Genomic DNA, 27,648 nt, shown 5'->3' with positions numbered 1-27,648 from the left:
TTTTAAACAAAGGTATGTTGTCCCGTTTAGATTTTTCATGTTCATTCTATATGCACTGTCAGCTATGATAAAGTGTAATGAATTATTGCGCCGCCAACTACAGTCCTGCGACGTCAGATATGTCTTGTCTATTTTTTACAAAATAGAGTAACGCGCGTAACGAACTCATTTAAATTTCAGTAATTGTAATTGCGTTACTTGATTTAAAAAAATAGTGGAGTTACAGTAACACGTTACTCCCATCACTGATAGTCACTTATGATGCCAATAGTCAGTTACGGTCATAGCGCCACCAGCTGGTAACAGGAAGTAACATGTTTACAATGATAATGCAATGTCAGATTTGTCCCAAACTTCACATGATTGATAAGAGTCCTGGACAGAACACATCTACGTGCCAATATTTACATGTAGTCACTCATACACACACACACTCGCTCACTCACTCTCTCTCTCTCTCTCTCTCTCTCATGCTATCTTACACGATGCTACCTCGCTGTCATTTGTAATTAGCAACAGGAAATGTGGCACATTATACTACACTTTTAAATGGTTCACCTATGTTTACATGCTTAAATGCCTATTTACTACTGTTCCCTTTAATTCTTCTCATGCCACGGCGTGGCGGTGTCAGGAGTGCGAGGGCCCTTCCATCACTGCTTGCAGTTTTAATTTTGGTTTGGGATGCAATTAATTGTGCCAACATTATTAATGCCTTTTAATAATTAATCACAATTTAATTCATTAACAGCTCTAGTATTTATGTGTGAGTTTATATATTTAGGAAGCAGTGGTAAGACTTAATTCCATAGTAAACACTTCTCAAACTGAATCAAACTGTAAGGAAAGGAGACCCTCACACCAAGTGGCGTGCTTACCATTTTGGGGGCCCAACAGTGATATTGAGTTTGAATTTTTTTCTATGTATCTGGGCTGCAATCATTAAATAAGTAAACCGCTTGGGGCCAGTAGGGGGTCCACCAAGCCCAAGGGGCCCCACGCAATTGCGTGGTGAGAAAACACATAGATATTCATAATAAATGCTAGATGTCTCGTCAATGCTGCTGGCCAATGGAGGTCGACGTTCACACCTGGCGGCCATCTTTTCACAGTCAGCTCGCTCACTCGTAACATTGTTTTAATGGTGCATGTACTTTTTAAATAACCATAACTTGCTCAATTTTCTACTGATTTACTGTTTGGTTTGTTATAAGTGTCAGAGATGTATTTATGTTAACAAAAACGTAACAATTTTAAGGCGTCATCAATTGAATAATTTTTTAAGTTGATCCAACTGTTACATTTTACAGTGTAGTTCTGATGGTCCCTGTTCGAGTTCATGGTACCATACTGTGTTATCAGTAACATCTGTAAACACACGCCTGCACTAACTGTATCATCCAGCCATGTCCGTAACGTCAGCCAAAACTGTCTGGATGCCGGCGGGTAAGTGCAAAGACTTGGATCTCAGCCATGCTCATGCATGCCCATTTAAACATCATCACAGAACATGAAAGCACCGGCTCAACATGCCAATGAAATCTGTTGCTTAAAAACGATCTTTCAAAACATGATCTTTCAAAGTGTGGGTACTTCCAGGGCACTTTGATCAGAATTGAAAGAGAAAATTTTCGAGGCAAAATGCACCAAAATACACTACCCCCTGCTGCAAAACTTTCGTGCAAATGAAAAAGAAAAATCTGATTTCAAAGAAGAAATAAAAGATGCCCCGAATCAGTTCATTGTTTATAAAGGCAGACACTTCAGAAAAACCCACGTCCGGGGCCTTTAGAGGGAATGACAAATCAGAATGTTTGAAACTACAAAATCTTATTATTATGGATGATTCAGAATCAGAGACATTGAAGCGAAAAGAGTGTGTGTGTGTGTGTGTGTGTGTGTGTGTGTGCGTGCGTGCGTGCGTGCGCGTGTGTGTGCATTATAGTTTATAATACAGTTTTCGGTGTTGAGAGTCAGATACGAGTAGTCTCATCTTCAGGCACTTCAAAAACACAAATTCAGTAAAGAGGCTTTCAATACTCCAAAGCCACATGCAGAATATTAATCATGGCGATATCACAAATGCTCCTGACACTAATACATTCCTGCATACCAAACACTGGAGCTCAGCTAATGAGTTCACTGATAAAAAGCAAACAAAGGGCATTATTTATAAATACTTATTCTATTTCTGGAGAGAAAACAGACACTGTCATCCGAGCAAATCCAGCACCCATCAACCCATCAACAAACCCCAGCAGGGTCAAAAATGAAGTAGAGCTTTACCATATAAAGTGATGCTCCAGTTATTTTTTGTGCAGTTTTAGGTCTATAAATTTGAATTGAAGGATGATGTTCCCTTACCGAGGAAGAGATGTCTATAAGGCAAGCAGAGATACGAGCAGAGATGGTGGGGTCATCGGATTGGATTGACGGATGAAGCTGTGTGTCATCTGTGTGACAATGGTATGAGAAGCCATGCCCCCCAGAAGAGTCGTGTACGGTATGTTGGGAAGATGAGAGGAGCAAGAACTGATTTCTACATGAACATCATTCAGCTGCCCCTATTCTACCCCAACCAACCTCAAAACATCCTGCTAGCATATACTTTATATTAGGGCTGGGTATCGATTCAAATGTTCCCGATCAATTCGATTTAGATTCATAGGCTATTGGATAGATTCGATTTCGATTCTCGGTTAAACAGAACCCATCTCTAATTTTCAAATGCATACAATTATGTTAAGTACAATACAACTGTAAAAAGTTAAAACAGTCGCATTCCTTGATCAAACAGGATCAGGTTATTTAAAAAAAAAAAAAACGATTTGTGACCTTTGAGAAATCGATTTTTAATCGACCATGTTTAAAAAAAAAAAAACGATTAATTGAAAAATCTATTTTTTTGCCCAGCCCTACTTTATATTTATATTTTATCTAACGTGCATTCAATATAATTATTTTTTTTAAATGTACCTTAAAGGGACAATCCACTTTTTTATAATATGCTCATTTTCCAGCTCCCCTAGAGTTAAACATTTCATTCTTACAGTCACCAGTTCAGCTAATTTCCGGGTCTGGAGATACCACGTTTAGCATAGAATAATCCATTGAATCTTGGACCATTAGCATCGCGCTCACAAATAACCAAAGAGTTTTGATATTTTTCCTATTTAAAACTTGACTCTTCTTTAGGTACATCGTGTACTAAGACAGACAGAAAATTAAAAGTTGCGATTTTCTAGGCCGATATGGCTAGGAACTATACTCTCATTCTAGCGTAATAATCAAGAACTTTGTTGCTGCCATAACATGGCTGCAGCAAGTGTAGTGATATTACGCACTGCCCGAAAATAGTCCCCGGCTATTCAAAGTTACTAAGGGGACTATTTTCACCTGCTGTGTAATATCAATATTATTTTTGAGTGTGATGCTAAATGGTCTAATCAGATTTACTGGATTATGCTAACCTATGCTAAAAGTGGTACAGCCAGAGCTGGAGATAGGCTAAATGGATTTCAAAACGGTAAAAATCAAATATTTAACTCTAGGGGAGCTGGAAAATGAGAATATTTTCACAAAAAGTGTACTGTCGCTTTAAGAATTGTACCCATGACATTGCCATTGTACCAGTGGAACTACAGAAACTACACTAGAACAATCTACAAAGTCAATGTGCAATATTTCTTTTACACCACATTAATTAATTTCTCTTGCAAACATGCAATATTGAATTTTTATGGACCTAAAATGAGATGAAAAGACATAAATGAAGATCAAGTTAAAATTATATACTGGTGATTTAAAGGGATAGTTCACCCAAAAAAGAAAAATCTGTAATAATTTTCTCATCCTCATGTTGTTCTAAATCTGTTTGAATTTCATACAGGTTTAGAACAACATGAGGATGAGAAAATGAAATTTGGGGTGAACTATCCCTTTAAATGCATCTCTCACCCAGAGGAATATATTTTAAGGACATTTCGATCACATGTAATTGTGGATTGAGCTTTTCTTAATTAAATTCATGAAGCCAATGTCCTTGGTTTGTCATATACACTCGATACAAATTCACGCTACCGATCGCATTACACTAAACAAAAAAAGACATCTCAATACCCAGCAGCACTACCGCTTTCAGGTTTTGCCTTGGCACTCAGCTTATATCAGAGGCATGAACAGGCTATGCACTTTTTATGAGCTGCTTTGGAAAGAAAGCATTTATCAAGAACATAAGGGCAAATGGACGTGTACTATAAACTCAGGAAGCAGAATAGACCATCTATCTCATATTTCAGGAAATCTTCTTAAAAAAAAATCCAAAGCTGAGATGCAAAACCCTCTACGTGCATCTGACATGTTTTCATGTAAATGAGCATTTTTTATTAGACTCTTAATAGACTCTGACAACAAAACGGTATTTCTGGCTGGGATTAAGCAGATTTGAAGCAAAAATATTTGATACGCACTGAGAGAATTTGGTTAGTATCATCATTTCATTTTTGACTGAGGTGGCATTTGCATCTAAACTCCTCAATTGAGAAATCAAGTGCTTTTGAATGCTGATCTGGCAGCATGGCATCTCTCTGCTAAGTGCCACATTAATGTGTAGACACTGAATAAAACATCAAATTACTGGCAGTTTACAAGCTGCTGTTTGAATAATAGTGATACTACGGTACTGTCATGTGAATATCCTTTATTCAATTGCTTAAACATAATTTTAAATGAGGTTTGATGATGTATATATAAGCCACAGGTATTGCCAAAAGCCACAGGTATTGTCGAACTCTTAAACTGAATCACCAAAAATATGCGATCACATCAATTATGTGAGGTTTATGAAAATTCTCTTTTCATAGAAGAAATGTTGAATATTTTCATAAACAGTTCTAAATAAAACAATATTGAGATCTAGATAACAAGCATTTCCATCTGTGGCTTCTCTATATTTAGACTATGACATTACATAGTTCAGAAATATTATAAGTATTTTCTGTCACATGAGCCATGTATGATTTCATTAAATGCAGAAGTACAGTCTGAATAACATAAGTTACAGACCAGCTTGATCCAGTAATTCTTTCTATAGCACTAGAATCTTCCTTCCTTCCTTCCTTTTTTCCTTTCTTCTTTCTTTATCGATAAAATGCATAATTTATCAAGGCTTAGGAGTATAAAATTTATGAAGCCGTCAAGGAACTACTGCACGCTGGTGAGCTACTCCATAACAATGTACTTTAAAATCCCTGACAACTCTTCTGTTCATAATCCTACCCGAGCCCTCATGACTGACTTATTAAGATCACAACATCCCTAAGCAAGATCCACATCAGCAGTCACATTTCTTGTCTTTGCGCAGCTCATTAGAGAACTGAAAGCAGCAGGGAAGATGGGTTGCTCCTCTCTGGGTGCATGCTGGGTGCCTAAACCAAGAGATCAGGAACTGCAGTGGACCATGTTCTCACCAGCAGAGATTTTACACAACGTAAGCAAGCGCTCAGTCAGTCTGAATTTCATTTTTCTGCCTTAGGGTAGGAAATACTGTCGAAATAACCTTGTAAAATGCTTAGCTTGTCACCTTACTTATATTACACTAAAAGGAAGGGGGGTTGATCTGATATTTCAAAATGTATAACTGTAAAAACAAAACCATCAACGCATAGGACAGACATGTCATAAGATTACTTACTAGCTTGCATCAACTGTCCTTGACGACCGAACACCTGGGAAAAGGTGGTGGGAGTACAGGTAAGCGTGTCCTCCATGGCTGGGATGTCCCACTGGACCAGTCCGTGAGCAGCAAGTCACGACGGTAGATCGGAAAAGATACAGCACTTGTTTCTGTCTTCAGTCGTCTTTTGACACCAGCAGCTGCTTGACACTGGAGTAATGTTGCAGCTGTTTAAGAATAGCACAGAGGTTTGGTCTCAGTAAAGAGAAATAGCCACATTCAACATGCAAGATAATGAGAGAGTGTGACTGTGCGTGAAAAGAGGAAGCATGAAAGAGAGGAAGAATAAGAGCAATGATATCTTGCCTTTCCAGCTGCTCTGTGATCATGTGTTGAGGTTGTGCGTCGCTGGCAGTCCTCTCCAGGTTAAGAGAGGTACGGAAGAAGCTTATGGTCTGTAGCTAAGTTCAGCTCCGGGTCTATTGCACACTGTCCTGCCGAGTGGGAAAGCTTTGGTCCCCCAGACTCAGGGCGGACTGATGATTGTTGTGCTCCGATCAGATGCTTTTGACTCTTCTCTGCTCGCTCTGCCTCGGCTCTACCCCTCCCTTTCATCTCTCTCTTTTTCTCTCGTCCTCTGACGATCTGTTTCGTAAGCACCGCTGCGGGGATGAGATTTTTCGCAACTCTTGCAGCTCCACTTCTAATTTCTCTGTGTGGAGGAGAGAGAGGAGGTCAGAAAGAAAAGTTCACAGGGGACTCACCTAAGATTGGCGAAAGGGTTTACAACGAAGGACAATTGGTGGACAATATGGTTGAAAAATTGGATATAATGGTATTAATTTATAAATCTAACCATCCTGAAACCGTCACAATCAGATGAAATCAACTGCAGTACATGTATCATTAACATATTACATGTAAATATAGTGAATAGGACTTGAGACTTTTTTTAACCAAAGGCACCGGGATCTACTGTATAAGGGGGTCTTGAGATTACTTAATATTATTTAAAATTAGACCAATAAAACATTAAATTCGACTAAAAATCAAGATATTTCTGATAATTTGCTTATTTTATAACAAATATATCTTTCTAGTTAAGCCAAGCTTTTTTGTTGGGTAGAAATTATGATGGGAAGTCGAAAAAGTTGACTTCTCTAATTTAGAAACTACGACAGTCAGACTTACAATGACGCCGTCTTCCCTCTAGTTGGCGCGCCACACATTTTAAAGAAAGAAGGTAAAAATTTGCAAAGTAAAGCATCTAAGTAACTTACGAATATATAAATAATAATAATAATAATAATAATAATAATAATAATAATTAAACAATACAGAAAATAATACAGATGTACTCTTCATTACATACATTATTCTTATTTTTTATAAACAGCATCATTTGCTTAAATATAATTTGCCTACATTTAGGTATGCGAGTAAAATTTTCAACATGGTTAAATGCTAAAACAAGTTGTTCGGATACAAAGAGCTTGAAAAAACTTGAAAATGACACCAAGACCACGTCTATGTGTTTAAAAATAACAAAATACTTGCCATTTGAAACTCGAAAGTCATCCCTTTATTTTGTCCTATTGATTTCCATTTTGCGGGTGATAAAACTCCAGTGGCGTCGTTCAAATTCATTGAAATTTCGTGCACTTGTAGTTTAGCAATTAAACTAAGTGTATATTACAATTTAAATAATGTTTTTACTCTGCACGTCGCCTGAGGTAATCCGAAGTTCCGTTGAGCGGAACCAAACTGACAGCGCGATAGCGGAGATAGTCGCGTATACTACATTCAAGGCTACATCTAAACTTCAGTTCATCTTCATTTAGCCTAGCTCCTGATAAAACGAGGACATTTTAAATCAGCAGTAAATAGCACTTTAATTGCTAACCTTATATCTGTATTTTTATAAATAAAACAATATGGAGGAATATTGGTTAACCCGCTACACCAGCTATTTATTGATTCCCGCAAGAACACATAGGCCTACATAAACAAGATCTTACGTGAGTGATCTTACTGACTTTACCTTGTAACAGCAAAATTAGGCGTTATAACAGGAAGCACTGGGAGTTTTACAGCTTTACGTTGACTTTAATTCCCTATATTTGAAAGGAAGGCTCGCTCAACTTTATGCAGCGCCAACGCCGCGCAGCCCGTTTGGTAGCGATGGTTACAAATGGGTCACGCGGTACTTTGATGTCATTGGCCAGTCGTCTGGACAGCCCTGCGTGCAGACGGAGATAACGGTTTCTAAACGAAGAGAGAGCAAAGATTTATTGGATAACACGCACATTTACAAACACATCCTCAGTCTACCTAGTTATGAGGAAACAATGATCATAATGCTATAGGCTACAAGTGGCAAGAAAATGTTAAAAATTTGGAATTTCATGGTTTTCTGAATAAATTTGTCATAAAATGTGATCTGAACTTCATCTAGGTCAAGGGTATTGGTAAACATGTCTAAAAATAATTACACAAAAAATTCAGATCTTTATTTAACACACTCAATATTGAATATTGAAGTGAACACTTAGAATTAATAACTGGTTGACCTCCCTTGGCAGCAATAACTCAACCAGGTGCTTCTTGTAGCTGTGGATCAGACCTACACATCGTTGAGGAGGAATTTTAGCCCATGGTAGAATGGCTTTAGCTCTGTCATATTCTTTGTTCGTCTCATGTGTATGGCCCTCTTCAAGTCAAACCATAGCATCTCTATTAGGTTGAGGTCTGGGCTCTGACTTGGCCACTCCAAAAGGCGGATTTTGTTTTACTGAAGCCATTCTGTTGTGGACTTGCTCCTGTGTTTTGGGTCATTGTCCTTTTGCATTACCCACCTTCTATACAGTTTCAGCTAACGGACAGACATTCTCACATTATCCCGAAGAATTGTTTGATATAATTGGAAATTTATCTTACTCAATAATTGCAAGCTGGCCAAATCATGATGTTTCCTTCACCATTACAGTTGTGATGATGTTTTCATGATAATATGCCATTCTACGCCAGATGTAGCGCTGTGTGTTTTCCCAAATAATTCAATCTTAGTTTCATCCGTCCACAAAACATTATTACAATTATGAAGCAGAGAAAGGTCACAATCCTTGTGCTTTATGTGTGTATGCACCACTTAGCTTTTCCCCATCTTAGTTTATGTAGTACAGTGACTTGGATGCTGCATGAGGCTGCATTTTTATTACTAGGGCTATGCCACCTTGCACAGCAATCAGGATTAAGTGTGGTAATATTTCTTGCTGTCAGGATGAGCATAGCATTATACATCCCTTCTCTCCAATGCACAGCATGGAGGAACCATAAACCACAACAGGGCCCACAGAGGAACCATAAACACCGGCACCCTGGCATGAAGAATGCGTAAACAAGATGTTCGCCTTGCCACACAAGGATATAACCTGTGTATCAGAACATATTCAATATTCATTTCTTTTTAGAATATTGACAAGCTAGACACACTGAAGGGTACTTACAACAGTACACAAAAAAGATGTCCATTTCACTTGGTTGGTTTAAATTGAGATTCTGACAGCAACAATACAAAACAGTCATAATCTTGTCCTGCTGGAGAGATCAAGCTTTCAACGAGAACAGTGCAATATCACAAGCCAAGTGATTTACTGTAGTGAACTACATGAACCTGAACTAACACAGGACCTACAAAACAATCGTTATCCAAGTTTAAATTTGACATGTACTGTTAGTCACACTTAAAAATAAAGGTGCAAAAATGGTTCTCCTTTGGCAGTACACAAGAGGGGCCACATGCCGAAAAAGTTTGAGAACCGCATTGTGTAACACCTTTATTTTTAAGTAGATGGTAAGCAGCAATCTGTGGATGCATCAGTTTAATATTACAACATGTAATTAAGTGCATTAAAGTTAAATGTTTATTAGTATACCAGACCAGTGCTCTCTTAAGAGAATATATAATTATGTCTCAGTCTCTTTATTAGAATACAACCAGAAAATACAGGAAATGTGTATGTAGTATTAAAAACAGTATAAAAGTATAAGCTGAAGTGTCAAGTATTTAGGGTAAACTCCCCTTCAGTAATAGCAGGCAGCTGCAGGATCTCTGAAACCAAAATGAAATTAAATCCAAAAAATTGAATTGTTTAGTTTTAAATTTTGTGTACATATTTCCTGTATTTTCTGTTTGTATCTTAAAAAAGAGTGACAATAAACATGGGTGGACATTAAAACTTTGCTAAAACAACAAAGCCAGTGATGGTGTATATATATAGTTTTTACCACATTACAGAATAAGAAGAAACTCGTACAAACTATGGCATAACACAAATGTAACTGTGGGAAATATTTGGTGACTAAAAGCATCCAAAATAAAATAAATCAAAACTCTTGTTATATTTTATCATCTGAAGTGCAGTCACCCTTTCCCTAGAAATAGCAAAACCATAGTCATGTCATTTTATCAAGAAGCTTCATGAGGTTTCACTTTAGGATGATTTTTAAGTTTTTCCCCACCACTGACGAGTTATCTTGTCCATTAAGAGAAAACATTTCCCTGCCAATGACGCTTTCATAATAAGTTTTTACTGTAATCCACTAGATAAGGTTCTTACCTAATTAATAAAAACTGATGTAAAAAATAATTTTTCAGTATTTTAAACTCCATGTTTTTATAATCTTTCTAAATCTGATCTCTAACAAAACTCCTTTACAAAATGAAATTATTTCTGCTTTTTTCTCAAAATTTGGGATTTTTGAAGGAATTTACCCATATTAAGAGGTTATAAAATGACGATGAAACTTCTTTACCCATTTTTTTTCTTTTTTTTTTTTTTTGGGGGGGGGAGTTGTTTGTTTGAAAGCAGAGGGTCTGTTCTTTCATTTGATATATTTGTATGTTTATTTATAGAAGAACATTTTCCTCTAAGGAATTTTGTGAAACTTTTGAAAATCACAAAAAATGCTGACGGGCAACTTTTTAAAAAAAAGTCTGTCAGGGAATAAGTTAAAGAATATTTTATATGAATATTATAAAAATATTTTAAATGAGTTCACATTTCTTCTGGGCTCTTATTGACTGTTTTTCTTTAATATTCAGTCTAAGTCATCTATACGAAAATATATTAGTTTTCTAATAACCAAAATTATCTGTTTGCCACTGTTATATTTTTGTCTATGAAAGTCATTTCATGCATTTAACCATACACCTTCAGATTTTAGTAAACATTCAGTCTACATAAATCATACATAAAAGATCATGGGTTTGAACCCAGGAAACACACAAAATAATAAAAATACCTTGTAATGCACTGTAAGATGCTTTGGATAAAAGCGTATGCCAAATGCATAATTGTAAATATTGTGACTGGTTGACTCATTAAACTGGTAACTCATCTGTAACTAATTAAAACTAAAATCATCTATCCATTTGGAAAAAAACAATTTAATATATCAATGAGAACAATGCAGTTTACATTTGTGAAGGATATTGTTTATAATCACAAAACACGGTCAACATTCCATTCCCAAAATATATCTCAATGCAGGACAGCAAAGACATACTGCAAAATGGAAATTTGGAAAAAGTTTCTTTAAGAGTTCCTTGCTTAAAAACCATTTCAAGCGTTCAGATCTTGTTCAGATCCCTGTTCTCAATGTCCAGGTTGTGACGTGGAAATGACACGGCAGAGACAGGCTTAGGAGTGAAGGGGATTACGCTGTCCAAAAGCAGAAAACGCATCAGTTCAAAGCTTGCCAGGAGGTAGACCACTAAAGATTTTAAGTCCAGTTAGATGTTCTATTAAAGCGTGGGCCTTATCCATTTTATAAAAATGAGAAACAATAAAAACAAACTGTTTGTGTAATGCTTGAGTGGTAAAGAGACGTGAGCAGAGTGCTTATAACGGCGAGAACAAGCGAATTATATTAAAATGACACATTAACTGGGTCTTAATAGACTGGAAGCAAACTTCTAAGGCGGCCTCAGGCTGTGACTTGTGTATATCTTATCAGTGAAAACTAATGCTAATGTTAGACAGTTTTCAAGCAGGCGTCATCACATCGTATAAAAATTGCTTCAAATCACTTTCACAAATTCGATTTTCATCAAAGGCAAATTAGCCTAAATAAAGTGCTTTAATTAGAAACGAGCAACCTGATGGATCAGATTACTAATACGCAAACAATGACATAATTTGGGTATCATTAATGGCACTTACAAACGATTCGATTCATATTCATGCAAGTGCAGAAGACAATTCTTCATGTGCAGTTGTAGATTTAGTGTAACTTTAATGGCCAGCAGCCCTGCTGTGAATGCTGTAGATTACAAAAGGTACAAAGAAATGAAATCAAAAATGGCTTAAGGTTTTGGCTGGTGCAGGTGAAGACAGAACATCTTACGTACAGCAAACAAATCTCCTGTTCACTCCGACTGTATCAAACAGCTGAATTCATAGACTATAACAAAAATAAAACAAAACAACAACAAAGTAAAGCTCTCAAATGATGAGAGCCTCAGTATGATAAACATTCCCTGTGGAGGATTATATTTACTTAAATATACATACATATATATATATATACTCTTCTTCAAATAATTTCTCTCAGTTAAAGAGGAGCAGGTCAAAACGGAGCCATGGAGAAAGATCGGTCCGGTCATACTGTATACAGAGCGCAGGCATTAGAAGGCAGAACCTCACGGGCTCATCAGACTAGGAAAGAGCAACTGGTAAATGATTGCCTCTTGCAACACCTAACAAAACCAGGTCAACATTTATAAATCAAATATGATTTTTTTTATAGATTTTTTATTAATTATACTCTTAAGTCTATTTTGGGGTTAGACATCCAAAGGCTTGTTTGTAAAAGTGCGCTGAGAAGACATTTCCAAGGGGCCAAAGTGAAACACAAGCAGAGAAAAAACTCCTGGTCCCCCTGAACATTCAGGCCCTGATCAAGTTAATCCATGTTAGGATACACTTCCCAGTCCAGTCGCTTACTTAAGCAGTCCTTTACAGTACGTTGACATCTACCTGGCTAACTTCAAAGACTCCTGAAATCAACAAAGAAGAAAAACAACAAAATCAAACATACAAATGTTTTCCGATTTATATTGGTCTGTAACAACCTGAGTAAACAATGACAATTTTTAAGGAAACAATCCCCTTTAACATTCACATATACACTTTATTGTTCCAAGTATATATTTACTAAAAAAAATTTGATAAAACAAACGCCACTACACAGTATGTGTGCAGTTAACCATATGCAAACATTGCCTAGAATGCATTACCTCGGTCTGGCCTGGTTCATGATTTAAGGGGTCTTCAGTCTTTACTTCTGAAGGAGCTGAAGCACTAGCCATTTGGGCACTGCGCGTGACCGGCCCACCCACCTTCCCCCGTGTCCTTGCCGAAAAACGCTCCTCCTTCTTTGTCTGTGGTGTTTTCATGACAGCCTCCTTCACAACAACAGTCTCCTTCACGACGACATCTTTCGGTCCACGTTGGATTTTCGACAGCGGTTGTGTCGAAGGGTCATCATTAAGGGCAGGAGTTATTGTTGTTTGTGGGTCGTTGCTCTTTTTGCCTTTTTTACTTGGCGGGGCAACGTTGTCTGTCAAAGCTGGCCTCTTGGTCCGTACCTGAGGTGATTTTCCTTTATTCGCTGGTTTGACTTCAATCTCCGCTGGCTCTGAGCTCCGTGCTCTCGTTTTCCCCAAAGCCTTTCCGCCCGGTCCAGAACCTGTCTCTTGTTTGATTTCAGAGTCGGTGGCCCTGCTTCGGAGTTTCATGTTTTTGTCTTGAGGCATCAGGGCTCCTTTTTTCAACTTTTTTGCAACAGGTCTCAGTGGACAGCTGCATGCGATGTGCTTAGCGAGGCTGGCTGGGTATGTGAACTCTCTGCTACAGTGTGGGCACATGTGGATCCCGTGGGTCTCTTCATCCTTGACCTGGATTGTCGATTTTTTTGCAGAAGCGGCCGACTTGTTTTTCTGAAATATGGCTTTCTGGACCAGTTGGTTTTTCTTCTTATTCAGAGCTGTTAACTTTGTTTTGGAGGAGATGTCTTGGTTGAAGTTAAGCCTTTTAGGCTGACCCATTCTGCGGAACGCATTCTGTCCAGCAGCAGCTACAGTGGTAGAAAGCACACCGTTGGGAGACTGCTTCACAATTTGTTTGAGAGGTATAGGATTCTTCTTTGGGGTGTAACGCTTTTTATCGCTAGCATTAGCGCAAACTAATATGTGTTTGTGTAGTTCAGGCATGTTGTCGAAGCCGTTTCCACATTTCGTGCACCGAATTGCAGTGCTAAATGTTTGGGGGATGTTGTGTGTAGTGAAATTAGTCGCAGAGGCGACTGAGCCATCAGGTGATCGGTTGTGGTAAGGAAAAGGTGGAGGTTTAAAGCTGGGGTAGTGTTGATTGATGCCAAGCCGAACATCTGGACCTTTCGGTTTACCGGCCTCAGATGCCATAATCTTTATTGTAGTGTACAGTTCTTCTGTCGGGTCCTCGTGACCATTTTCTGCTTCTTCTTCTTCTGTTTTCTTAGTGTCATTATTGTCATGCTCCTCCAAGGAATCCTGAGAGGGGGCTTCAGCAGTCGAGTCAGCAACTGTGTCAACTGTATTTGCCTGAGCAGGATCGGTGTAATTCTGAGGTCTGAGCTTTCCATTTTCAACGGCGGTGTGAGTGCACGCCTGACTTGGATGTAGGTCACTTTGATGCTGATGGAGATTGCAGAGGAAAGCAAACTCCTTTGAGCAAACGGAGCACACATAAATTCTTCCAACTCCATGGAGGGTGGAGCGATGCTCGAGAAGAGCGGCAGCGTTACCAAATAACTGCACGCAAAACTCGCACTTAAAAGGCCACTCGGATGCGTGCGCTATTATGTGGCCGCTAAGGTCTTTGATGGAGCGGAACGGCTCTTTGCAGACATTACATACAAAACTCTTAACAAATGTCTCCCTTTCTGGTGTCTCAGCTTCATCATAACTTGTAGCTGGTGTTCCAGGTGACGCAGAAACTTCATCCCCAATTGCTGCGTCATCAACTGGCTCCTCTTTACTACCTGTATACTCTTCAACATCATTAACCACTGTTTTTCCAGAAGGCTGCAATTCACTGGGAAAGGTGGGTGAGGGGGAATCCTTTATAGGAGTTGATTGTACTGAAGAATGGGAAGACTTTGATTGGTGTTGCCCTTCTGTTTTAATATTGAGGTCTTGAGGGAAAGTTCCTTCACAGGAACGATTTTGGCTGGTTTCAAAGGCAGTGTCCTGCTCTACGTGAGAAGAATTAGCTTGATCTGCATTTCGTTTAGTATCATGAATTGAGCCTTCAAGTAGTGTTTCAGACTTTGAAGATGAATCTGCTTTACAATATATTTCTGTATCCTGAGGCGATGCAGAAATGGCAGGGTCTAACTGCTCAGCAGTTTGGTCCAATTCATTGGGATTTAATGCATCATGATATGAATCTGTTAAGGTAGCTCCATTTGACACTTCCTCCAAACTATCGTCAACAGGCTTGGGGGACAGTTTTGGGGATAACACAGGGAACGGAGAATGTAATGAGGTGTCTGACATCCGTGCATGATGCGAAGATAAAGGTGGAGGAGATGATGCAGTGGGTAGGACAGGTGGAGGTGGTGTAGATGACGTTACACTAGAAGATGATGGAGAAGAGGGATTAATAGTCATAGGGGTCAACGAAGGAGGAGAGGTCGATTCACAAGGAAGGCGCTCTGAACCAGGACTAGATGGGTCGAGGCATGTGGCACTCTCTGAAGGCGATAAAGCATCAGGACTATCAAGTGTGTTTGAGCCCTCTTCACCAGGAGAGCTTAGATCAGCATAATTATTCATCAACACTTTCTCCAAAATGCTAGTATTGGGTTTCTTCCTTTTTACATGTGGCTGAACGACTGAGCTTGTTTTCACATCGGGGTCAACATCACTTTTTCGACTCATACTTAAATCTAGCACAGCCTCTCCAGTAATTTTGCTTACAGTGCTCTCTCTACTAAAAGAATTCGAAAGGTCAAGTGGCTGCTGATTACAAGAATTCCCCCCGCTTCTGGAAGGAGACCAGTCTTTTCCTGTTAGGTTCATGGCTTCATCATGGTCTTTGCTGGATGGACTCCAGGCTGCGGTCACGCAATGGCTTTCAATCTTTGGCACCTTCAGCGGACACGGTGCGTTGGTTGCATTGTTTGCGCTATCATTTCTTTGCGAAGGGCTATTCTGTAAGGTTGTGGGAGGTGAGGCAGTTCTTCTTTTAAACCGTCCCTGAACAGCAGGCAGTGATGTTACAGAAAGTGGGGTGGTCAATCTATGGCTATCTGTGATCAGACCAATGGCTGGTTTTTGACCGTCCGGAGCCTGCAGTAGTTGCTTAAGTTTTGGAGAAAGATACACGGTTTTCTCTTTTTGAAAAGCTTCTGTTGATTGGGAGAAAATGTTTCCAACCAGCAAAGGTGACTGAGAGGAAGGGGAGGACAGGGAGGATGAGGAGGAAGCGGTTTCTGTCTCCACTTTCACAGCCGGTAGCAATGGCGGCGTAGCTGTTCTTCTTTTCGAAACTGACTGAGCCGCACAAGAAACGGACTGAGTCCGTGTTTCAACTTTAAGAGCGTGACTAATTCGTTTTGGATTTATAATAAGAGCATCAAGGCCAAACAACGCTGCGGTGCTTGAATCAACCTCTATGACTTCACAGTTGCTAACTGTGCTTGTAGATGTAATCTTTCCATCTATATAATGGCTGAGGTTTTCAGAAATGTTGTTAGAGATATCCACCATACACTCCTCTCGCTCACCCTCATCTTCTGTATCCACACTGGGAACATAAATAGGTGGGGGACTGGCACTTGGTGACTCTTCCTGGAGCAAAACGGGCTGCCCTTGTACATGCTGCTGCTGCTGATGTTGTTGTTGGGATGAACTGTCTTGCAGAAGCATACCTTTCCTCCGAACGCCTTTTGGCATTAGATGGCGCTCGTGGATTCTGCGCTGGTGCCTGCGCATATTGGTGTGTGTGCCGAAAGCCTTGTTACAGTACTTGCAAGGATGAAGCTCTTTTGATTCCCCGTTCTCTTCCAATATTAAAGGTCGGTATGAATCGGCAGCAGGCTCTTTTTTCAAACTGTCCGAGCTTTGCTGAGGTGGACCATTATGTGGGCTTGTAACAACTGCATGGCTTGGAGAGGACACACTGCTTGAAGTAGCAGATTCATTGGGTGTAGAAGGACTGTGGAGAAACGCTGTTCCGGTGAGCGATCCAGGCCTATTTAAAGTTTTACTTCCATTTTCATGCCTTCGTTCATGTCTACGCCTGCCTACCTGAGAGCCAAAGGGCTTTGTACAGTACCTGCACTTAAAAGTATGTGTTTGATGGTTTGAAGTAGTGTGAATGTGAGCGTGACGCTCCAGGCCCTGTTTGGTGGAGAAATGACGTTCGCAGTGCTGACAGGGGTACCCTGTTCCTCCCTGGGTGTCATCCTCAAAATCTCCTTCTGCCTCTAATTCGGGATTCGCTAATGAGGATCCACACTCTGTTTCACATAGTGGACTCTCAGAGCCTTCTTCGGCAGGGCTCCCCGAATGGACCTGCAGGTCAGACCTTTCGTTCCCATCACCTGATTCTGCCTCAGAGGGTTCTGGAGGAGGGCTGTCATTTGATTGTGGCTGCTGCCCTTCAGCCTCTGCATTGTCCTCTTCCAACTGTTCAGTTTGGTCCATTTCTGGAGACTGGGCTTGATTTTGCCCCTCTGTGGAGGATGACTGGGAAGGCGGATTCTCCTGTTGTAATTCTGTGGGTGATGAGGTTCTTTCCTCTCCATTAAGCCCTGAACGACAAGAAAAACATGTTTAAAATACTGTCCACTATGAAGAACTGAGCAGTGAAGCTAATAATTTTTTTTAATCTAAAACCTGTATCCTTATGTTCCAGTATGTCTCTGTGAATCATAAAAATATTGTGATGCGAGCTAAGCACATACTTATAAAAAGTATAAATCCATCACCAGAGGGTTTTTACCTTCCTCTGTGTCCTGCATGTCTGTGACTGAAGATTCAGTAACACTCAATTTCTTTGGTTCACAGAATCCACCCAAATCAGCCAGCCTGTTTTTTTCCGACAGCTTCCTCCTTGCTGGAAAAACGCAGCAGACGATTCTTATTAAAATGAGACTACGTTTAACAATGTTTAAAAGTCAAGTCAACAAAATGGAATCATTATGGGACGCTTAACGATTAATCGCGATTAATCTATAGCAATATAAAAGTTTTTGTTTACATCATATGTGTGTGTAAACTGTGTATAATAACTTTGTATAAATAAATGCACACACATGCATGTATATATTTAAGAAATGTTTACATGTGTATATACATTTGTATATTTATGTATAATATAAATATATAAATTTTATTTTATAAAATTATACATGCATGTGTGCATATTTATATATACATATTTATTATACACAGTTTACACACATATATGATGTAAACAAAAACTTTTATTCTGCTATAGATTAATCGTGATTAATCGTTAAGCATCCCTAGTTTCGAGTCATGATACCTTACAATATATAACTCCTGTATTATTCAGCAGTAATTGTAACAAACTGAAACCATCAAACATAACAATATTTGCAAGAACATCTTGTACATGAACTAGAATAAGGAGCTACACCTGCAAGATCCGAAACAAAACTCGTATGCCATGACCTTCTTTTCCAAGCATGCTTTTCACCACAAAACCAGACTGACTACTATGCAGCTTTGTGTGTGACACACAAATCAAGAAAATACCTGTTCTTCCCTTCAGAAGAAAAACATTTTATATCCAGCAACAATCAGGACACTTGTTCCATCTAGTGGCTTTTTAGGTTCACGTAAAGGGCAAAATAACAGCATGACTAGTAAGTTTTTACCCCAAGAGGGTAAAAACAACTATCAGCTGCTGTCCTTGTCACAAGGTCATCTGGGAGCATCTTACAAAACCTAAACAGACACATGCTACTAACTAGGTCATCTGAGCATGCTAGTACAATACTCACAGCTTAACATGCACATACTATTCTCCTCCAGTAGTCAATTCTATTTACCATTTCAAGTTGATCAATGTATTTCAATGTGCATCAATATCGTATTCATCGCCACAAAACATGCTACTTTGTAGCTTGTCCCCTGCTACCTTGCATACATAGGTATTTGCTAAAAATAATGTGTGAACATTTTTGTTTTACAAAAAGAATAACACTAAAGCAACTTCTACATTAGACAAAATACAAAGTGGTTGTGTACAAGATCACCCTGCCAAGACCTTCTCACTGACAAGGTGAAAACAGAAAACGTTTCAGACAGAATGAAACGTTGGCTTTGAAAAAAGGTCAGAGCTTTGTCAAAACAAATCACTGTCCATATTAAGTTACATTTTTATGTACAAGCATTAATTTGAAGCAGGGGCATTTAACCAGAGTCACAACAAAGGCCTGACATTTATTTCAACAACTTTAGGTCAATGCCACATATTTTTGCCTAACCTGTCAAAAGCGTGATGTTTCAGTAAGGTTAAAAACTAATTGCAGACTTCATATCTCACGTTATTCAAATTTTAGTAACATACAGGCTGCTTTGATGTAAATAAAATGTAAATATTTCCTATTTTTATTTCAAGCCATCCATCCCTACACAATATTAAATATACATAAACAATGCATAACTTTGTTGTACTTTTGTAGAAATTGCATAAAATATTTTGAAACTTTATTAAGTGCAAAGATCAGCAAATGCTATCCCTTTTATCTAAAGAGGCAAGTTTGGGTCTTGAATCCGTCCTTACCAACCGTATTAAAAATTCACTCAGCCAACCAATCACAAATCAGCAAATACGTTTATTAAACAATATCCAAGGTTATAATTATTAACTCAACTGGATTACTTGATAAAAAAAAAACACACACACAAATGGTCGATAAACAAACCATATAACAGGTCAACAGTTTATGAAAAACTACATTAAACAAGCTCATAACTTTCAGAGATGAGACGTTGTGTGTTTGTTTTCTCTCTCAGGTCTCATTTAAAGTGAGGAGGGTCTGGAAGGTCATTTCTGTCAGACATGGGCTGTGGCTCAAAACCGAGTGAGCTGCCTACCTAGGCGGTGTTATTTGTGCATCATACGCTCAAACGAATCAAATGTTCCGAATCGAGCTGTCAAAGATGCTTAAAAATGTTGTCCAGGTGGGCATCTTTACTTGATTTTAACACACACCCATAGAGGCAGTTTCTGCGAGGCGACTCACTGACCTGTCCATCAACATGAGCAAAACTGCGTTATTTTTTGCTCTACCTTGGGCTGTTTTTGTTTTTAACAAAGCTGTATGAAACAAATCGTAATATTTCAAACCCCCTCGATTCGTTTTTAATAATAATCTTCGTTTGAAACCACCGATTAGCCAGGTGGCTAACTAGCTAGTCTAAGCTAACGACTGGCGAACGCGTCCAAACAGCACAAAGCAGATATTTTCCGATATAAATATGATAATTTTAGGCAAAATGCTCGATGTGAGCAAAATATGATATTGCGTTTAACAGTACCTCGTTTCGCTCTGGGCGAACTCTTCTTGTTCACACTGCTAGTCCTTTCTTCCTCTAATGCAGCTGCTATCTCAGGATTGTCTTCCCCATTGTACCACACGAGAAGTTCTTCGTCCGGTCCGATTGGCTGACAGGGAGGACACGCACCAATCAGAGTCGAGCTTTTTAGCACGCCATAAGAGGAAATCATATCTAGGCCTTGTCAGGCATTTAGGGAAAGACCCTCATATCAAACAGCATGAAAATATTATAACACTTTACCTTACGTTAAAATGCGTTGTTTAGCAACCATGAAGTGTAAAAATCATATTTAAAAAAGAGGTATCATGTGCATACAGTGTTTATAGAAGTTTGTGGAAATTAAAGCCCACTTAAATATGTATTAATATGCAAACCAAGAGAAATGTATTTAAAAAAATAACAACACAAGCATACCAATATAAGAAAAGTTTACACATTTTAAGCATTGCATAAGTTTACAAATACTATTTGTAGTCACTGTTAATTAAATCTGGTATAAAAACAATTATTTTTAATAATTATTTACTTTTATAAACTATTTCATTCATTTTTATTATGTTTATGTCAAATTTTAATTCACATATATTTACATTAAATAAATGCGTTAAATTATCACTATTTTCTTTCTGGTAGATCATTGCGCTAGCAATGCAAAGATTATGGATTTGAGCCCAGGGAATATACTTATTATGGGCATGGTTTCCCAGACAGAGATTATCTTAAGCCAAGACTAGGTTTTAGTTTAATTAGGAAATATAACTAGCTTTAACAAACATGCCTTAATAAAAGCCAAAACATGCCTTAATTTGAGCCAAAACAAAGGGCACTGATGTATTTTAAGATATGTCAGTGCAAGTTGTTTTCAGTTTGGACAGCTCTTAAATTTATTTTCGTCTAGGACTTGTCTAATCTTTGTCCGGGAAACCGCCCGTAAATAACTTTATGGATTATAAGAAGCTTTGGATAAAATGCTTTATTTTTCATCCACAAAGTGTCTGCATTTTTTTATCTCTATAAGAGCATGTTAAAAGATAATTTAATCAAGTGCATTTTAACTGTGGTCATTAAAGTTATCCTACCCTTAACACTTTGTAGTAAATAGCTCGGTTGATTTCCAGAGGAAATAGGTTTTGTTCTTGAGAGGAGCGTGCCCAGTTCACATACCGCAACCAATTTCCCTTCATTGGATCTGTGGCATCCACGCACATCCATCCCCAGGCTGGAAAATACACCTGATAATAATAATAATAATAATAATAATAATAATAGTAATAATAATATGGAATAATATACTATTAATTCTAGACAAAATGAGATGTTTATTATTATTAGCCTGAATTTTAGTAGCTTGCTTAATGGGAAATTTATGACCAACCTCCCACATGTAAACATTGCTGGTCACTTGAGATCTCTTCTTTCGTTCCCCTACAAATGGTCCGAATCTTTTGCCTTTAGGTATTAGTCTTGATGCCCAGACACCTGTGGAGAGACAAGACAAGCATTTCAAAAGAATATTACATATACAGTGGAGACATTTCTGAGGTATGGTATTTCAGTATGCTAAATACAAGTAAAATAAATAATTTATAAAGTATTTTTTCGAAGTTGAAAATATATTTAATTTCATCCTTTTTAAAATGTTTACAGGTTTGTAACATAAACTACGTTTTTCTTCCAATGTGACGTTAATATATTTCCTTGGATTGAAATATATGGAGGGCTAAATATATTTTTAATTCCAAAATATATTATTTCAGCCAAAGGTGTATACCGAAGTATTTTAGTTACATTTTCCAAACATCTGTGCTTTTTAGTGTTTGTCCTGGGGGGAAAAATTACTTTATTTTACTAAAACATGTTAACTACATTCTAAAGCATAGAATCATACTGTGTATTCCTTTTTATATTGCATATTAAAATTTATTTAATACCCAATTACATACAAATTCTGTACTTTTACTTTCTTGAGAGTACGAAAGTACTTTTTACTTAAGTAAAAGTAAAAATGTTCTAGATGTTTAATGTACTTAAGTATTAAATATAAACCAAAAACTTGAATTATGAAATGTAGTGGAGTAAAAATTATGATACTATGCTTTGGAATATATGTTTGCCAAAGAAAAACACTAACAAAATACGATTACTTGAAAATGTACTTTTATGTAGAAAGTAAAAATACTTTAGTAGTATACACCTCTGATTTCAGCAAATATATTTTCTGGCCATTTTTTGTATATTTTGAAATGTATAAAAAATATACATTTTAAAATATATTTTTTGCAGGCACATATGATCTTGTACCCGGGTTATAAGTCACATTACACTAACTTCAACAGAGTCGTATACATATATTTTTTGTGCTGTTACTAACCAATACGATTCGGGTTGACAGCTGATGGTCCCAGCTTCATGCTGTTTGGTAGTCCTTTCCAAACATGAGCTGGGATGTCATCCAAGGTTTCATATGCTCCTTGAGGCAAAGCCATTATAACCTCGATAAATAAATAAACACTTCTTTTACTTTACAGTCTCTTTTATGTGGCCAGAGCTCACGGTACCTGCTTTTACAGCAGAATCATTATTTTATGTGTTTAATGTTTAAAGCATTTCTACGCTAGAAGACTTTGTTTTGCCATACCTGGATCGCAGATTTCTCACTCGACTGAACCTTGACTCTCCTTAGAGCTTACAAAGTTCATGGATTCTGTAAAACAGGAAAAGAAGACTGGTCATTTTTACAATGTAGGACTAAGTACAGTACAAAAAGTCCTCCATGTGTAGGAAGCAGGACGGGGCATGTTAAATCTCCAAAGACAGAGAGAATGGAATGACAGTAGTTTGACAAAGTGCTTAAAACAGCACATACTCTTTTCAGTATAAAAATAAGTTCACTATATTTCATAGTTATGAAAACTCTCTCATAAAACTCTCTCATTTGAACAATAAACCATGCAAACACGTTGTATTATACCAAATACACGAAATAACATTGTTTTTTAGCGATCAAATAGCTGCACATTAAAGGGATAGTTCGGCCAAAAATTATATTAAACCCATGATTTACTCACCCCCAAGCTGTCCGAGTTGCATATGTCCATCGTTTTTTTAGACAAGGTAGTTATTTATGTTAATAAAGTTTTAAATATGGATATTTCTACAACAACACCCCGCGGATTACCCTCAGAAGACCTTTGTTTATCATCCTGGAGCCGTTTGGATTTATTTTGTGAAGGATGGACACACTTTTTTTGGACTTGAAGGTCGTGGACCCCGTAACATTACATTTAATCAACTGAAAGGTCTAAAACATTTTCTAAAATATCCGAAAATGTGTTTGTCTGAAAAACGATGGACATATGCAACTCGGACAGCTTGGGGGTGAGTAAATCATGGGTTTAATATCATTTTTGGCCGAACTATCCCTTTAAATGTTCTTTTTTATATGGAAGGCAAAGCTTTGTAAAGCACAAACATCCATCTTTAAAATAATACAAATGACTCCAGTATGTTAAAGCTCCCGTTCTTTTTGTGTTTTTAAAGCTTTGATTGTGTTTACAGTGCCCAATATAACGTGTGTTCATGTTTCATGTGTAATTTTTCACACAATTTACTTATCTGTATACTGCCGTTTTCACTCTCCTAAAAACGTAGCTTGCCGTTAGCTTAGCAGGGGACTGACAAATTCCTGTGGGCGGAGTTTAGTGAAAAAACTGTTCTACTGACATCATTAAAGCAGGAAGTAGAGGGCTGTAGTACAAACCTACTGTTCGCTGTAGGCTTTAAAAGGTGAATTCTGTTAAAGAAAATATATCGCCTGGCACTGAACATTGAGCTTTGTCATTTTACAGGTATTATTTATGCGATTATAGCAACATTACACATTAACTAGGGTTTAAAAATGGGATCAGAAAGAACGTGACCTTTAAAATATGATGGTACGTAGATAAAAACAAACGGTGCTATGTAGCACCAAAAGTGGTTCTTTGCTCGTAATCATAGAAGAACCGTTTTTAGTGCCATATAGCACTAAAAACGGTTCTTCTATGATTACGAGCAAAGAACCACTTTTGGTGCTATATAGCACCGTTTGTTTTTAGAGTGTGGTTCTTGCATGCCTTGTGACTATTCATAATATGCGTATATTATCGCAAGATGCACAAGAACTAATGAGAGTCAATATTATCTACAGTACTATGCAATAGGCCACCACCACCAGACTTGTTGTTTTAGAAGTTTTAATGTCCATCCATGTTTATTTTTCAATCTATTTTATTAAAATACAAACAGAAAATACAGGAAATATGTACAAAATAATGAAAAAATCTAATTTTCAGGACTAAATGTCTTTTTTAGGCATCGTCAGTGTGTAGCGTTTACCTCTCTTGGCACTAAACACAACTTCAGCGTTTTTGAAAAGAATGAAGTAAAAATATTTCCTTCAGTAAGAAGAGGATTTATTTTTATTTAGGTTTAAGAGATCCTGCAGTTTCCTGCTATTGCTCAAGTGGAAGGGGAGTTTAACCTAAAAACTTGACACATCAGTTTACATTTTTATACAGTTTTTAATACTATATACATATGTCCTGTATTTTCTGGATGTATTCTATTAAAGAGACTGAGAAACAATTATATATGATCACTATAACATTACAAATACAACAAATCTAATTCTGTCATGTTGGTCTAAGACTGTATGTGCAGCCATATTTGAACTTTCCATGTTAATCTGTACAGTATGCATAGTTGCCATGACAACATGACTTGTTAATTGCTTAATAAGCTTAAAAAATATCCCTGAAACATACTGTTTCACTTTAAAAGACATTTAAGCAATTCCATGCAAACGTCAACCTTACCATGAAAAACGTTTTAAACAAACAATGGCATTTTTATGTATGGACTCTTTTAATAGAGGTTTATAAACATACTGTAAACAGTACGGTTCAGTGTATGGCAATACAAATTTGCTCTGATAAATTATATTTTAATTTTTGCAGAAAAATGTCTCATCCAAAATGTTGGAATCGCTTATATATTAATCCACTGGAGTCATCTGGGTTACTTTAATGCTGGATGGATGTGCTTTATAGTGCATCACCATGTTAAGCCCTAAATAAGAAGATATTGTTTGTGCTGACCTGAAGAAAGGAAGTCAAACATATCTGGGATGGCATGAGGGTTAGTAAACTGTAAAAAAGAAAAGTTTGTATTTGGGTGAATTATACTTAATCACTTATTTTTACTTATTATAATTACTATAATTAATATATGCTTCAATAAATGATCAATATGCTTATCTCTTAAGTGACCACAGCTGTTTAATATATTAAAGTGAATTATCCTCATCGAGTTTCTAATATCAAAAAGTAATGAGCTAATAATAGGTGTGGTTAAACCATACAAGCTCCTTGATAACAGTAACAAGCCAGACAGATAACAGCCACTTCTCATTACACAAGTTTAAGGATAGTGACAGTATCTTATTACCAGAGGCCTTACTATCATTACAAGCCATGTGTAATAAACTCAGCTTTATGCCAAACCACAAGGTTAAACAAACCGCCTGTGAGAAAAACACTACCTGTATATAATTCATACAGGCTTCTGTTCTGAAAATCCCGCAGTTCCCTGCAAATATAATCCATCTTGTTATTATGGGTCATCAGAGAATTATTTTGGTGTAGAAACAGTGCAATAACAAGAGCTGGCTGGATGACAAGCAGAACACTATCATCAGGTTTGGATGACAGCTACAGAAAATAAGAGGAAACTGACACACGGGGGGCTTTGATGTGACGCTATTACATAAGTCTAGAGATCCGAGACAGATTCTCAACTTCCACTGCCGTTCAAATAGACACAACAAAACAGAAAGCAGGTGAAAACAAGTTTGGGAAATTAGGCGGTGTTTACATGACAATGATGGAGCGAAAAAACAAAAATTTTTCCTTTTGCATTTATGCCAAATTTCACACACGACAACGCTGTCAAAACTAAATTTGCCGTTTAATTATGGCAGGTCAGTAGATGGCATCCTTACCATGTAAAAAAACACTGCACACCTGCGCACCTACGCATTTGTCTACAGAGCAATAAATACAAACAATCAAGAAGGTGAAAGCACCGAGTAGTTTTGTTTAGACAGAATATGAGGTAGGCTTATTACTACAAGTGACCCTAGTAAAGCGACAAAATTTAGTAAACTTTGTTGGAGAAACATTAATAAACTCTCAGAACAAACACAGTCCTGTAGGCCTCCATTGTTGTTTTGGTTACTCACGAATGCTTATAGTCTGAATTAACACGTGCATGACTTCACTTTTATCACAGATTTGTGCACATCCAGAAAAAAGGTACAAAAGTTGTAAAAAAGTACCTTTTTGTCACTGGGATGGTACCTTTTAAAAAGGCCCCCAGTTTGAGAATGACTGCCTTAGCTTTTAAAGGGTACACTCCAGTGACAACTTTTGTACCTTCATGTACCTTTTGTCTGAAGTGTGTTATGGTTTACACAGAGACGACAAGGCGACATTATCAAAAACTTGCACTTTTAAAAGTTTGCGTTTTCAGGAGTTCAAAACACTGTCATGGTGTAAACTAACAACCAAACCTCATAAAAACTTTCCCATTTACGACTGAAATCGTTGGGCCCTAAAAGATCAAAATTTTGACTTCTTTCAGTTTTTTTGTGATACTGCGGATGCTTGCTAACATAACTATCGTTCAAGTTTACTTGAATTACATGTTTCTTGTGATCATCTTCGTGTCTTGTTCTTGTCCTACACCGTAAGAAATAAAGGTACAAAACTGTACCTTTTCTGTCACTGGGGCTGTACCCTAAGTTTCTGTTTGGTACCTTTACAGGAATACAAAACAGAATACAATTTTGGTACCCTAGCTGTCAGTGGGGCAGCACCCTTTAAAAAGGTAATTGTATGGACCATTAGGTACAGATATGTAAACATTTAGTACCAATATGTACCTTTGAGTTCCTAATATGTATTTTTAAGGTACTAATAAGCTCTCTTTTGTCCCAGCATGTACTTCTGAGGTACTAAAATGAAATCGCTAGGTGCAAAGCTGTATTTTTTGAAAGGGTACAGCCCCAGTGACAGAAAAGGTACAGTTTTGTACCTTTATATCTGAGAGTGTACCTTTTTAAAGGGTGCTGCCCCACTGACCGCTAGGGTACATATTTTGACTTTTTTCTAACAATGTAGCTCCTTAAGGTACGGTAATCTACCCAAAATTGTATTCTGTTTTGTATTTCTGTAAAGGTACCAAACGGAAACTTAGGGTATAGCCCCAGTGACAGAAAAGGTACAGTTTT

The 27,648-nt window shown here is 37.6% G+C and overlaps 2 protein-coding genes across 7 annotated transcripts in view; both read right to left on the bottom strand.

The window, feature by feature from the left end:
* kaznb (kazrin, periplakin interacting protein b) overlaps positions 1 to 6,242 on the bottom strand; it is a 194,053-nt gene extending 187,811 nt beyond the window's left edge. For 2 of the 5 annotated variants that reach the window (XM_065241227.2, XM_065241228.2), the window contains exons 1-2: positions 6,041 to 6,242; positions 5,693 to 5,901 (exon numbers count right to left, since the gene is read on the bottom strand). In XM_065241227.2, the coding sequence (XP_065097299.1) occupies positions 5,693 to 5,768 (76 nt within the window). In that variant the 5' untranslated portion in view covers positions 5,769 to 5,901; positions 6,041 to 6,242. The remainder of the gene's footprint in view (positions 1 to 5,692; positions 5,902 to 6,040) is intronic. The other 3 variants (XR_010520926.2, XM_065241230.2, XM_065241231.2) reach the window with 3 other exon arrangements.
* Positions 6,243 to 11,084: 4,842 nt separating this feature from the next.
* Positions 11,085 to 22,810, bottom strand: prdm2b (PR domain containing 2, with ZNF domain b). 2 transcript variants are annotated; one of them, XM_065241224.2, is made up of 7 exons: positions 22,690 to 22,810; positions 21,694 to 21,797; positions 21,398 to 21,550; positions 20,298 to 20,424; positions 17,728 to 17,841; positions 12,975 to 17,536; positions 11,085 to 12,734 (listed from the first exon to the last, which is right to left on the bottom strand). In XM_065241224.2, the coding sequence occupies exons 1-7, from the start codon at positions 22,802 to 22,804 to the stop codon at positions 12,711 to 12,713; spliced, it is 5,199 nt and encodes a 1,732-aa protein (XP_065097296.1). In that variant the 5' UTR covers positions 22,805 to 22,810; the 3' UTR covers positions 11,085 to 12,710. The 2 variants fall into 2 exon arrangements, with proteins under 2 accessions (XP_065097296.1, XP_065097298.1); XM_065241226.2 differs by lacking the exon at positions 17,728 to 17,841.
* Between the last annotated feature and the right edge of the window lie 4,838 nt (positions 22,811 to 27,648).

The sequence above is a fragment of the Paramisgurnus dabryanus genome, chromosome 14 (genome assembly GCF_030506205.2).
Source record: "Paramisgurnus dabryanus chromosome 14, PD_genome_1.1, whole genome shotgun sequence".
Lineage (NCBI taxonomy): Eukaryota > Metazoa > Chordata > Actinopteri > Cypriniformes > Cobitidae > Paramisgurnus > Paramisgurnus dabryanus.
This window is presented reverse-complemented; position numbering and strand designations above follow the sequence as displayed.

Excerpts from the sequence above, each read along its gene's own strand:
- prdm2b (XM_065241224.2), bottom strand. The coding sequence starts at position 22,804 with ATGGCTTTGCCTCAAGGAGCATATGAAACCTTGGATGACATCCCAGCT. Across the intron at positions 21,551-21,693 it reads GCAATGTTTACATGTGGGAG|GTGTATTTTCCAGCCTGGGG; the intron begins GTTGGTCATAAA and ends TATTATTATCAG. Across the intron at positions 17,537-17,727 it reads CATGCAGGACACAGAGGAAG|GGCTTAATGGAGAGGAAAGA; the intron begins GTAAAAACCCTC and ends CTTGTCGTTCAG.